The following is a 13,619-nucleotide window of genomic DNA, read 5'->3' as shown; positions in this document are numbered from 1 at the left end:
GGTGCGTCATTCGAGGAATAAAGATGTCGAGTCTTGCAATGACACAATCTTCTTAAATAGATTCGTCCCCTCTAACAATTTAAAAAGCCATGCTCAAACCGTCTATTTCCTAATATAAAATTACAAAATCATGAACATATACAACCAAGCACAGGTCAACCTTGATAACCTGAATTTATTCCTGAATACGTACGCAAATATCTGTCAAGTAAAAAATCGCACGACACAATGAAAGAGAAAGAAACGAAGAAATTAAAGGAGATTAGCTCTCCCTTTCCTTCTTTCCTTGGCTCTCTTGCTTTTCCTTTAGGTACCAAGAAGTTTTCCTCATTCGGTTCATTTTTCACCATTCGCATGCATGCAAAGCAACAAATATGACAAAACAACAAATGCGACAAAGCAACAATGCATGGCGTTGTGACGTGCATGCAAAACAACAACATTTGCAAAGCTCAATATCACGTTTGTAAAATCGTGATCGGATCGTACGATCTTACGATTCAGAGGTAAGACATCGATCCAGATCCGGATCCAGATCGGTTAAGAATTGATTTTATAGTGGAGTCTGAAAAAAATCGATGTAATCGTATAAAATCGGCGGGATCGGACGATTCTCCTTCCGACGGACAGCTTACTCGTCGGCGGGATCACGTACAGCCGTCATCGTCGGTGGGTCTGTGGTCAGCGGCAGCGGTGGAGGCGCTACTCTGTCGGCCCATGAAGAAGCCCATTATTAACGTTATTAAAAAAAAATTATCGAATCAAAAATTCAAGAGAAGACACGAGCAGTTGAAGACCGTGCATGCATGAATACCTCCACGTCGTCGAATAACAATTACTACTTTTCTTTTTAATTTTAAAATAATTGCTAGTTGTTAGTGATCTCCACATGGCAGTCTGTTCCATAATAATGGAATTCGTTGGAAAGGTTGAATATTATACGTCTGAAATGAATTTGATCGTATATTATTCTACTTTTATACGTAGACTGTGTATGATTCTGTACGTAGTAGAATGCTATTGCACGTTCTGCTCCATCGATTAGGTGCTCATGTGGGACTTCTTTAATTGATGATAGCTGGCTTAAATTTGTTTATTCTGAACATTACGTCCTTAATTATCTACTGTCATATTTTCAGCTCTAGTTTAAAAATCTTGTTTGTGCTCTCAAGAAAGCTTGAATTAAAATTTAAAACCGGAAGAACAGAGATGGCAACTTCCCCAAGCTTGGATTAAATGGGGGCATGTACTACGCACTTGTAGCATTTAATAAAGAAGGAAGCGATTCTTCAACAACTGGCTGCAAACTTTGTCTGGCCTGTGTGTTTAAGTCAATCTGTAAACAGTGAAATCGAGGGGAAGAATCAATTATTTATCGTTTCCTGTCAGATTATTAACAGATCGAGGACGGCAACAATGGCGGATGCCTTCAGTTTTGAATCCAAAACAGTGTGCAAGTAAAACTGTGACAAAAATGGTAAATTAAGTGGTAGAGTTTTGGGAACCATCCATGCTGCAAGCCTACTTCCACCACGTGCACTGTGGAGAGAGAGAGAGAGAGGAGGAGGAGGGAGAGAGGAGCAGTGCGAATTATTCTCCTTCCCCGTTGCCTCTCGCAGAGGAGGTGGTGCGCACCGGCACGGCACACAGCGCCGTATTTGGAGGAGAGCGACAGGGAGGCTCTTCTCAGCGACCATTGCCCTCCAACGTCTGTCGCAGAGCTGGTCCTTTCAACCACTGAGCAAGTTGGGTACCAAATCCTCTTAGTTTTGCGCTGCTGGGACCTGAAAGGAGGTCCCTTTTTTGTTGGTTTCCTCTTGTCCATCCTTCTTCAGGGCTCGAGAATCTTCATTTTCGCCTTCTCTCTATGTGATTCCAAGGGCTGGTGAGAGTCCCCCTCCCCGCAATAATGGCGAGGCGCCATGGCTGGCAGCTTCCTGCACATAACTTCCAGGTATCGCTTCCTTCTCGGTTTTAAGATTACTTGCTGCGCAATCTCTGGAGTAAACCCTAAGCGTGCTAAATGGCGACTCTTGTTTTGCTCTTAATCCCTTGGATCTCGTAGATGACTGTGGATCTATTGCATCTTCTGTAGGTTATTGCTATAACAGTGTTCTTCCTTCTGGTCGTTGCATACTATGCCTTCTTCGCCCCTTTTCTGGGCAAAGATATCCTTGAATATGCCTTCGTTGCCGTTTACACTCCCCTGGTATGTAGACTCTTCCAGTAATGCAACTATCAAATAGAAATGCTCCCGTTATCCTCGTGTGAAGATCTTACTTCTTTTTTCAGGCTTTAGCTGTTTTTATTTTGTATGTGCGATGCACACGAATTAACCCAGCTGATCCTGGAGTTATGTCAAAGTTTGACGATGGAGTAGAGGATAGCCCAGATTTGCAAGATGTAGGTATGTATTCAAAACTTGCAAATATTGCAATTTGGAATCGATTTTATGGAGGTGTGTTCTGATTCAGAGGATTCTTCTTCGGCAGATCCCAAAGCAAATTCTACAACAAGGACACAAAGGACTTCTGGTTGCTGCGGTTCTTGTAGGGTTGTATGTGCATTATTTGCTAAAGAAGATTGTCGCAGGCACGAAGAAATTGAACCTGGTGGAGAAGATGCTTTGTTCTGCACCTTGTGCAATGCTGAGGTGTGTGTTCTACATTGAAAAGTTTTGTTTGCCATTAATTAATTCTTCTATGATGATGGTTAGTCTGCTATTACTTATGTAAGTATATCTTTGAATGATCAGATTGTCAAAATTACATTAAGGTCATGGCACCTTGATGTTTCTGTCAAGCATGCTCCTCAAGTACCTACATCTCATGCTTATTTAAACGATCATTAATGTTTAGATACTATGTTTGTAGATGTCAATGTAATCTTGTTGGATAATGCTGGAGATTATCTTATTTGGTTTGTCAAATCATATTTTGATCTTTGGATCTGCAGGTATGTAAATTTAGTAAACATTGCAGAAGCTGTGACAAATGTGTCGATGGGTTTGATCACCATTGCCGGGTAAAATTTTATAATAAGCATCTCCTTCACCGTTAGCTCGACAGTAAGAATATGTTTCCTGTTACATAACTCTTGCAGTGGCTTAACAATTGTGTGGGGAGGAAAAATTATAATAGCTTCATTGCTCTCATGGCTACTAGTCTCATTTGGGTACGTAGAATACTTTTTTACTCGCGATTTGACTGACTTCATAGTGATCTGTAAAACCTAATTCTCTGTATTTTACCATTTTCAGCTTGCAATTGAATGTGGGGTAGGCATCACTGTACTTGTCTTGTGCTTTGTTGATAAGAAGGGCATGGAGACCATCATCAAGGAAAAGCTCGGAAACGGGTTCTCACGTGCTCCTTTTGCCGTTGTTGTGGTAAGTTTGGTCGATCATGAGTGTCCTATTTGCAATTTCACGGGTAGTTGTCGATGTTCCTTATATCGATTTCTTTTTTAAATATTTGAATTAGTTAACATATTCAGTAGTTAAAGATATCCAATAGGGATATCAGTTGCAATAGCAAGGTAGTCAATGCTTCTTATGCTAAAATAGGAGATTCCAATGAAGATCACAAACAGAGAAAAATAGCACGAGTATAATAAACACAAGAATTTACATTGTTCGACTTTATATATTTGAAACTATATAAATCATGTGAGTTCATACCATAGTCAACTGGATGGATCCTGACATTTGAGTTTCCCTGCTTTGGTAGGCCATTTGTACTGCAGTTTCATTACTGGCATGTGTACCTCTGGGAGAACTGTTCTTTTTCCATATGATTTTGATAAAGAAGGTTGTCTCAATACTCAATTCAATAGAATTTCTAGCTCGAAAGACCAATGGTTTGTTCCCCCTCCCGATTCCAGGGAATTACTACCTATGAATATGTCGTTGCAATGAGAGCAATGAGCGAGGCACCAGGAAATGAAGAGGAACCAAATCCTGTTTACTCCCCTACTAATTCAGCAACAACTGGATTAAGCATTGGAAGCTCTCTTAACCTTCAATACAAAGGCATATGGTGCACACCTCCTCGGGTATTTGTCGATCGACAGGTGAAGCTCGGAGACTCTGTTGTTCAATATTTGGGCTATATTTTGTTCATTTTTAATTTTAACAGGATGAGGTTATCTCTCATTTGGAACCTGGCATGGTGCCCTCCACTATTGATCCCGATGCAGCTGGGTTTGTAGAAAGAGCTAACAAGTCGAAGAAAAATGTTAAGATTAGTGCTTGGAAGCTCGCAAAATTGGACTCTAATGAAGCAATGAGAGCTGCAGCCAAAGCCAGGGCATCGTCCTCAGTCCTGCGTCCAATAGATCCTCATCGCGTGCTTGATGCTGAATATAGTTCGAGCGGAAAGGCAAGCGTGCGGAGCAGCTTGAGTGTTGACTGCAGTGTGACCAGAGAATCCAGGAGCGACGCAAAACAATCCCCTCTGAGAAACTCTAGCTTGCAAAGTGTGGCCAGCAGGGAAGATTTTGAGACCAGTACACAAAGTGGCAGCAGCCTAGGCAGTCCAATTCGAGTTTACGAGTCGGCTGCTCCTGACATACCAAATTTTCAACAGCCACTTCCCAGCCGACCAGCTCAGATTGCTCCAAGGATTCCTCCATCTACCCAACTCACGAATCCAATGTTCCAATCTGCTCCTTTGGCTGCTAGGGATCACAAGAGAACATGCGTAGTTTGGGATCAAGATGCCGGCAGGTTTGTCTCAGTGCCTGCATCAGCAGTAAGCCTGGGTGTCGACGTCCATGCTAGAACCTCTAGGATTCCCATGGCAAATCGTTTTGCAGAAACTAGTACTTTCGACAGTAGGCCTGCTCCTTCTTCGCAGCATGAGAGATTGAACTACTCTGAACGATCTATCTTTTTCGGTGGACCTCTTATAAATGTTCCTGGTAGAGACACCGTGAGGAATGAAAACACTTCAGGCAATAAGAGGTAACAAAATGCAGGTAATTGAAGTAAGAGGGCACTAACAGAACTCTAGATCTAACATCAAGTGTTCAACTTTCAGTCTACTTGTTCGACATCAATTCATTTCTATTCTGAAACAGTTGGGTTATCGGAGATCTGAGATTCACAACCACTTCCATTCCAAAGAATGTTCAAGTTGGCATCTGAACAGTGATTCTCTTTACTCAATTGAGTCAATTCAACTCATGTCAATACGAACTATTCTATAGACTTCATGGAACTGCATTGCACAAGAACGTCTCTTATTCATTCAATCTTTGTAATCAACGATCCAAACCACTACGACAACATGGACATGATCCTCGAAATATTCCCTTCTTCCAAAGATCGCATCTAAGCCGTTGAGTTCAGTAAACCGTCTAGATTTGACGATTTTAATTTGGGTCAACTCGATTATTTATTATAGTGATAAAAGGTGATTCGCTGACTCGTTTCCATCAGTCCGTCTACGGAAGAGGCCTTGCCTGATTGAAGATTTGATGAAAAATAGGCTCCGCACCCGGAAGTGGTCCAATAACAAAAAGGTATTGAAACGGGTAGAATCTTATGTTATCTTTTCTTTGGATCCGTAGCTCAGATCCTCTTATCTATTTTTTACGGACTAGAGAAATAATCACTTGTATCTATTGGTAGGGAATTATGGCCCCCACATATAAAATAGATGGGGATCATGACTCCTCACCAATGCACGTAAGTGGTCTTCTCCTAGTTCGCAAAAAATAGACCAGAGGATCTGGCCTCATCCACAACTTAGATCCTCTGGTTCATTTTTTATGACCAAAAAAACAATCACCTGTATGCATTGGTAAGGAATCATGGCCCCACATGTAAAATAGGTGGGGATCATGACTCTCCACCAATGCATGTAAGTGGTCCTCCCGTGATTTATTGTCTCAGTGTATTAGTTACTATTCCAAAGGCTAATAGCAATTTGTAATTTACCTCCTTTGTATTGGTCCTGAGGCAGGTTGATGGGGGCATCAGAGGCGAGCGTATTTACCTTTTGCCACTATGTAAGTGGTCCTCTCCTGGTCCGCAAAAAGCGGACCAAAGGATCTGGCCTTTTGGATCCGATATCGAATTGGTATGGAAAATTGTCATATTGCCCCCCAAGAGTTTTTCTAAATCATGAATAAGACTTCCTCAAACTTGTCATTTTAATAGTTAATAGGGCTGTAAATAAGTTGAGCCGAGCTGAGCTTTGGGATATTTAAGCTTGGTTTATTTTTTATAAGCTTGAGTTTGCTTGGAGCTTGGCTTGTTTAGATATAATCGAACTCTCAATTCAAGATTGACTTGAGTTTGGTTTGAGCTTGATTTGAGTTTGTTTCGTTTAGATATTATCGAACTCTCAATTCAAACTTATTTGATTGTTTGAACTTTTTAGTTGTTTGATTGGTTATTGAGCTTAATAATTTTAATAAATTAATTTATTTTATTTTATTATTTATTTAGCATATTGAAAAGAATTTTATTAATGAATATGGTTCGTGAATATTGATTATGAATGTTGTTCGTGAATATTTATTTATTCATGAACGTTAATAAGCTTGAATGCATATATGCTCAAATTTATTTATTTAATTTAACGAGTTTTTAAAACTTATTTATTTAATTAATTTTATTTATATTAAATTAATATAAATAAATTTTTATTAAATTGAACATCAAATTTATTGATGAATGCATAGTTCATTTATAATGCTAATCGTTAATCTCCTTGGTTCATTGCAACGTCTTTCCGTAAAAAAAATGAAAGTGCTAATTTGAAAACTCTTGGGATATGTTAAAAAATTTAATAATTTCCGGGGTGCGAAACGGATATTGTCCAATCGTACGTCATTTTATCCCTCTACGATGCTTCCTCTACTGCGATTGCAGCGAGCGCGCCGCGAAGAATGGCTTCTACGAAGGTCGATGGAGGAGCGGCGGCAGTGGGTAAGCCGGTGATTGTGGTGGCGGTCGACGACAGCGAGTACAGCTTCCACGCGCTCCGGTGGACGCTCCTCCGTTTCTTCTCCTCGGCTGCCGCTGGCTCCACATTGCCCTTCAAGCTAGTGGTCGTCCACGCCAGGCCCGCGCCGACCTCCATCATCAGCCTCTCTGCAACCGGTAACATTCCCTCCCTTGTTTCACTCTTCATCGGTGAAAGCTAGGGTTTCTTTCAACTCAGCTTTGATTTGGAGCTTTAGCCTTGTTGATTGATCGCAGGAGCGCCGGACATGCTGTCAGTCGTGAAGGCCGATCTGACCAAGATCTCGTTGCAGGTGATCGCTAAAGCCAAGGAGATGTGCCTTGCCCATTCGGTAACACCGATCCCTAGTCCAAGCTCACGGTTTTAGCGAGTTCTTTTTTGCATCGTCGCCCTGTTACTTTCCCAAATTTGCCCTACTATTTGATTGATGACACCAATGTGGTTTTGTGGCCAAGATTCCTCAAGCGTTTAATTTGAGTTCTTGGATTCATTAGGGTTTCAGTCATTTCTGACAATTTCAGGTCCGGGATGTTGAGTGTGAAGTGCTCGAGGGAGATGCCAGAATCGTTCTATGCCAAGCAGTGGAGAAGCATCATGCAGAAATATTGGTTATGGGAAGCCATGGATATGGAGCAATCAAAAGGTACGAAGCTTTTTCATCTGGTGTAGTTAATTACTTGTTTATAAGTTCAGAGATCACATGCTTTCAGAGAAACAACAAAAAAAAAAAAAAAGAAGAAGAAGAAAACATTGAAGTGTCTTTTAGAACAAGGACAAGATTTGATAGTTGATACTCCTTTAGCTCTGCACATTTCGACCACAAATGGATTAATGTAATCTCCGTTTCTGCAGGGCTGTTCTAGGTAGCGTCAGCGATTACTGTGCTCACCATGCGGATTGCAATGTGATGATAGTGAAAATGCCCAAGCAAGATTGTTTGCCCATGGGCAAACAATTTGGGATGTCAACTTTGCCGTACGTATTTTCTCCTCAACCATTGGTCATGCCTTTGAATGAATCAAGAAGGGCTAGTGTCGATGCATCTGTATGCAACAAAGAACCCGTAACACCATCATCTATTCTAGGAACTCAGTGGCCATCACACTCATCACACATAGAGCACGAATACGAACCAGTGAGAGATGACTCAAAACGAACAGTTTGGTCTTCCGATGAAGATGTGATCCTTGCGAAGTCATGGGCCACTATCAGCACCGATGCAGTGATTGATAATGATCAGAAGGATCAAGCTTTTTGGAAACGTATCACTAATTACTACAACAAACATCGGCCTGCTGGAACTGTGCCGAGAATTTGGAAACGACTAAAATCACATTACTATAAGTTCATGCCGATGGTGAATGAATTTTCTGTAATCTACAATAATTTTTCTACTGATCGTCAAAGCAGTTGGAGTAACGAGAATGTGTTAGAGAACGCATTGAATATGTGGAAAGCCAAAAATAATAACAAGGACTTCAAGTATATGCATGTGTGGCGAGTTCTTAGAGAGTATGAGAAATATGCTCCACAACCAGTTAGTCATCATTCTAGCAAGAAGGCAAGGACATCCGAATCAAGGGGGCACACTTCCACATCAAATCTGGATATGTGTGTTGATGTGGACGACTGTGAAGTCTGCATTCGTCCAATAGAGCAAAAGGCGGCAAAGAAGAAGGGCAAATCCAAAGTAAGAGAGAGCGACAAAATGGAACAAAGCATCAACACAAATTGGCAAGATATTAAAGGATATCAAATGCAAAAATTAGTTTTGCAGGAAGCCGAGGTCCTTCATAAGGATTATGAAATTCTTATGAAGGATACTAGTGAGATGACACCCGGACAGCTACGTTTACATGAGAAAATAGTTGAAAAAATTAATCAGAGATATGACTTGGCTCGATGTAGATGTGTTTAAATTGTCTTTATTATTGTTATAATTTCTGTCTTTTATTTGATGTACTCCAACATTTATGTAATATACTTTTTAATTATTAATGTCACACTAGCAATTATATGGATTTAATAAATTAGCCGTTAAAAAGTATCCGTTACAATATAGTTATTACAAACTAGCTGGTTACAAGTAAGGAAACTAGAATCCTCTATTCTACAAACATTGTTTTCTTAACCACAAATATCTTAATTTATTCCAAATGTCTGAAAATCTGGATCTAAAAGAACCATTATTTATTGATTCTGGAGAAATGAATTGGTAAAAGATGCAGAGGATATAGATAAACAAATAATGCTCCGCAGCGACAAATGCTACGTCAAAGAGCACAAAGTTTTTCCGGCAGAAAATAGAGAAGGTATTTGAGCCGGGATCATGAAGTCAGACACATGTATTTTCAGTGATTACTTCTCTGATGAGCCGGTATATCCTGATGACATACTCTAACATTGATTCCGGATGCAAAGAGGGTTATTCCTTCGCATAGTCGATCCCTTGAACAAATAAATAATCCAGCTTCACTCCCCTGGTATGTAGACTCCCTTGGATCATTAATTGTTAATTGCCTATTTTTTGCTTTCATTACCTTGGATCTTGTTGATGACTGTGGATCTATTGTATCTTTTGTAGGTTATTTACTATAACAGTGTTCTTCCTTCTGGTTGTTGCATACTATGCCTTTGTCACCTCTTTTCTGGGCAAAGATATCCCTTGAATATGCCTTTGTTGCCATTTACACTCCCCTGGTATGTAGACTCTTCCAATAATGCAACTATGAAATAGAAATGTGTCCGTTATCCTTGTGTGAAAAATTTCACTTTTGGGATTTTTCTTCCATATCTTATTGCTTTTTTCAGGCTTTAGCTGTTTTTATTTTGTTTGTGTGATGCACACTAATTAAGCAAGATGTAGGTGTGCGTTCAAAACTTGAAATACTGCAATTTGGAATCGATTTTATGGAACTTTTTCATAACATGGGTTATATCTTTGGGAGGCGAGTTCTGACCTCTTCTTCAGGAGATCCCAAAGCAAATTCTACAATAGGGACACGAAGGACTTCTGGTTACTGCAGTTCTGGTAGGCTTGTATGTGCATTATTTGCTAAGGAAAATTGTCACAGGCATGAAGGAATTGAACTTGGTGGAGAAGATGCTTTGTTCTGCACCTTGTGCGACACTGAGGTGTGTGTTCTAAATTGGCGAATTCTTTCTTTGAATTCTCCAATCCATTTATTCTCGTTCTTTATTTTAAACATTGAAAAGTTTTGTTTGCCATTAATTCTTCTATGATGATGGCAACTTTATGAAATTTAGTCTAGTCTGCTATTACTTATGTAAATATATCTTCAAATTATCAGATTTTCAAAATTACATAAAGGTTATATGGTACTTGATGTTTCTGTCAAGCATGCTTCTCAAGTGCCTACATCTCATGCTTATTTAAACGATCATTAATGTTTAGATTCTATGTTTGTAGATGTTTCTTGAACATTTTTTTTGTTCCTAACACTCAAAAAAGCTTACGATTGCACTGTAGTCTCCCTTGCTTATACATCAGAGAGTAGTAGAGTACTAGTAAAAATCTGTCTAGTCTCTTCCTTTGAATTTGGGTCATGCATTAACGATTTTTAAGCTAACTCCTGACTCATTGGTTTGGCATCTTTGTACGTCTTTTGAACCTTTTTTTCTGGTTAGTGCATGATAGTTTGTATTTCTTTTTGTTTTTTTTTTCATAAGCGCATGTAAGCAACCTCAAGTATTTGGGACTTTTGACTTTGGCTGTTTATGTTATGTTTTGTCAACAGCTAAAATATATGGAAAAACAATGAGGAGATTTTTGACACTTTAAGATTCTCTTGTTATCTATTCAAGCTTCAAACTTCAAGATCGGTTTTATTCCTTCTATGGATAATGCAAGCCTGTTCCTTAGATGTCAATGTAATCTTGTCGGATATTGCCTCAGATTATCTTATCTTATTGCTTATGTATTTGGTTTATCAAATCATATTTTGATCTTTGGACCTGCAGGTATATGTAAATTTAGTAAACATTGCAGAAGCTGTGACAAATGTGTTGATGGGTTTGATCACCATTGCCAGGTAAAATTTTATAATAAGCATCTCCTTCATCATAAGCTGGACAGTAAGAATATGTTTCCTGTTACACAACTGTTGACAGTGGCATAACAATTGAGTGGGGAGGAAAAATTATAATAGCTTCATTGCTCTCATGGCTACTAGTCTCATTTGGGTACGTAGAATATTCAGTAAAACCTAATTCTCTGTATTTTACCATTTTCAGCTTGCAATTGAATGTGGACTAGGTATCACTGTACTTGTCTTTGCTTTGTCGATAAGAAGGGGATGGAAACCATTATCAAGGAAAAGATTGGAAATGGGTTCTCGCGTGCTCCTTTTGCGGTTGTTGTGGTAAGTTTGGTCAATCATGGGTGTCCTATTGTCAATGTTCTATATTTTGATTTCTTATTTAAATATTTGAATTATTTAACATATTCTGTAGTTATAGATATCCGATAAGGATATTAGGTGATAGCAAGGTAGTAAAAGCTTCTTATGCTAAAATAGGAGATAGTTGCTATTTTGTATTGTGCTTTATGTCTTGTTAGGAAAACCAAAATCCAATGAAGATCACAACAGAGAAAAATAGCACAACTACAACAAACACAAGAATTTATATTGTTCGATTTTATATATTTGAAACTATATAAATCATGTTTGCATGGCTGCCTCTCCCTTTTTCTTTGATATTTTAAGTTACATCTAGAACTTACATTTTCAGACTCAGTTTGCTAATTGCATGTTCATGCCATAGTTAACTGGATGGATCCTGACATTTGAGATTCCCTGCTTCCGTAGGCCATTTGTACTGCAGTTTCGTTACTGACATAACCTACGGAATATGTCGTTGCAACGAGAGCAATGAGCGAGGCACCAGGAGAGTAAGAGGAACAAAACCATGTTTACTCCCCTACTAATTCAGCAACAACTGGATTAAGCATTGGAAGTTCTCTTAACCTTCAACCTTCAATACAAAGGCATATGGTGCACACCTCGGGTATTTGTTGATCCACAGGTGAGGCTTGGCGACTCCGTTGTTGTATTTAGTCAATATTTGGGCTATAGTTGGAGGCCATGAAGGATAATTATGTAGTTAAAATCACCCATAACTATTTTGTTCAGTTTTTTCTTTTAAACAGGTTGAGGTTATCTTTCATTTGGAATCTGGCATGGTGCCCTCCACTATTGATCCTGATGCAGCTGAGTATGTAGAAAGAGCTAACAAGTCGAAGAAAAATGTTAAGATTAGTGCTTGGAAGCTCACAAAATTGTACTCTAATGAAGCAAGGAGAGCTGCAGCGAAACCCAGGGCATCGTCCTCAGTCCTGCAGACAATAGAAGCTCATCACATGCTTGATGCTGAATATAGTTTGAGCGGAAAGGCAAGTGTGTGGAGCAGCGTGAGTGTTGACTTCAGTGTGACCAGAGAATCCAGGAGCGAGGCGAAAATACCCCCTCTAAGAAACTCTAGCAATGCAACGTGTGGCCAGCAGGGAGGATTTCGAGACCAGTACACAAAGTGGCAGCAGCCTAAGCAGTCCTATTCGTGTTTACGAGTACGCTGCTCCTGACATACAGAATTTTCGACCACCACTTCCCGACTGACCATCTCAGATTGCTCGAAGGATTCCTCCATCTACCCAACTTACGATTCCAATGTTCCAATCTGCTCCTTTGGTTGCTAGGGATCACAAGAGAACATGCATAGTTTGGGATCAAGAAGCCGGCAGGTTTGTCTCTGCCCGCATCAGCAGGAAGCCTGGGTGTCGACGTCCATGCTAGAACCTCTAGGATTCCCATGGCAAATCGTTCTGCAGAAGCTAGTGCTTTCGACAGTAGGCCTGCTCAACAAATTTCTTCATCGTCGTTGCCTCCATTGCAGCAAGAGAGATTGAATTGCTCCGAACGATCTATCTTTTTCGGTGGACCTCTTATAAATGTTCCTGGTAGAGAAACTCTGAGGAATGAAAATAGTTCAGACACTAAGAGGTAACAAAATGCAAGTAATTGAAGTAAGAGGGCACTAACAGAAGAACTCTAGATCTAACATCAAGCGTTCAGCTTTCAGTCTACTACATCAATTCATTTCTATTCTGAAACAGTTGGGTTATCGGAGATCTTCAATCTGATGTGCACAACCACTTCCATTCCAAAAGAATGTTTAACTTGGCATCTGAACAGTGTTCTCTTTACTCAATTCAACTCATATCAATACCAACTAATCTATAGACTTCATGGAACTGCATTACACAAGAACATCTCTTATTCATTCATCTTTGTAATCAACGATCCAAATCGCTACGACAACATGGACATGATCCTCGCATCTCAGCCGTCGAGTTCAGTAAACCGTTAAGATTCGACGATTTCAATTTGGGCAGAAATGGAAGAGTTTTTCTTTACCCGATCGATGATTTGATGAAAAATGGGCTCCACACAAGGAAATGGTCCAATAAAAAAACAGGTATTGGACGTGTAGAATGTTACGTTATAGGTCCCTCGTTTTCTTCGGATCTATATCGAATTCGTATGGGGAAAATGCCATACTGCCTCCCAGAGTTTTTTTAATCACGAATGAGAATTCTTCAAACTTGTCGTTTCACGTCTAATCTAA

General features: G+C 39.7%; 3 protein-coding genes and 1 pseudogene across 5 annotated transcripts; all 4 read left to right on the top strand.

Annotated features, from left to right (window-relative positions):
* The first annotated feature begins 1,474 nt into the window (after window positions 1-1,474).
* On the top strand, window positions 1,475-5,253 carry LOC122037364 (probable protein S-acyltransferase 19). 3 transcript variants are annotated; one of them, XM_042596806.1, is made up of 10 exons: window positions 1,479-1,954; window positions 2,096-2,209; window positions 2,293-2,407; window positions 2,475-2,653; window positions 2,956-3,024; window positions 3,103-3,174; window positions 3,260-3,388; window positions 3,729-3,809; window positions 3,883-4,071; window positions 4,137-5,253. In XM_042596806.1, the coding sequence occupies exons 1-10, from the start codon at window positions 1,910-1,912 to the stop codon at window positions 4,965-4,967; spliced, it is 1,824 nt and encodes a 607-aa protein (XP_042452740.1). In that variant the 5' UTR covers window positions 1,479-1,909; the 3' UTR covers window positions 4,968-5,253. The 3 variants fall into 3 exon arrangements, with proteins under 3 accessions (XP_042452743.1, XP_042452740.1, XP_042452741.1); XM_042596807.1 differs by having other exon boundaries at window positions 1,486-1,954; window positions 2,493-2,653; XM_042596809.1 differs by lacking the exon at window positions 3,729-3,809 and having other exon boundaries at window positions 1,475-1,954.
* Window positions 5,254-6,854: 1,601 nt separating this feature from the next.
* Window positions 6,855-9,000, top strand: LOC122037365. The gene is made up of 4 exons (XM_042596810.1): window positions 6,855-7,111; window positions 7,211-7,305; window positions 7,496-7,617; window positions 7,827-9,000. Exons 1-4 carry the CDS (start codon window positions 6,898-6,900, stop codon window positions 8,890-8,892), a joined length of 1,497 nt encoding a protein of 498 aa, XP_042452744.1. The 5' UTR covers window positions 6,855-6,897; the 3' UTR covers window positions 8,893-9,000.
* Window positions 9,001-9,139: 139 nt separating this feature from the next.
* On the top strand, window positions 9,140-11,250 carry LOC122037363. Its single transcript, XM_042596805.1, has 5 exons — window positions 9,140-9,457; window positions 9,559-10,109; window positions 10,956-11,026; window positions 11,106-11,177; window positions 11,229-11,250. Exons 2-5 carry the CDS (start codon window positions 9,885-9,887, stop codon window positions 11,248-11,250), a joined length of 390 nt encoding a protein of 129 aa, XP_042452739.1. The 5' UTR covers window positions 9,140-9,457; window positions 9,559-9,884.
* Window positions 11,251-11,290: 40 nt separating this feature from the next.
* On the top strand, window positions 11,291-13,461 carry LOC122037362 (annotated as a pseudogene).
* The last annotated feature ends 158 nt before the right edge of the window (window positions 13,462-13,619 follow it).

Source organism: Zingiber officinale, unplaced genomic scaffold (genome assembly GCF_018446385.1).
Source record: "Zingiber officinale cultivar Zhangliang unplaced genomic scaffold, Zo_v1.1 ctg30, whole genome shotgun sequence".
NCBI lineage: Eukaryota > Viridiplantae > Streptophyta > Magnoliopsida > Zingiberales > Zingiberaceae > Zingiber > Zingiber officinale.
Note: the sequence above shows the minus strand (reverse complement) of the source record. Positions and strands in the feature narration are given on the sequence as shown.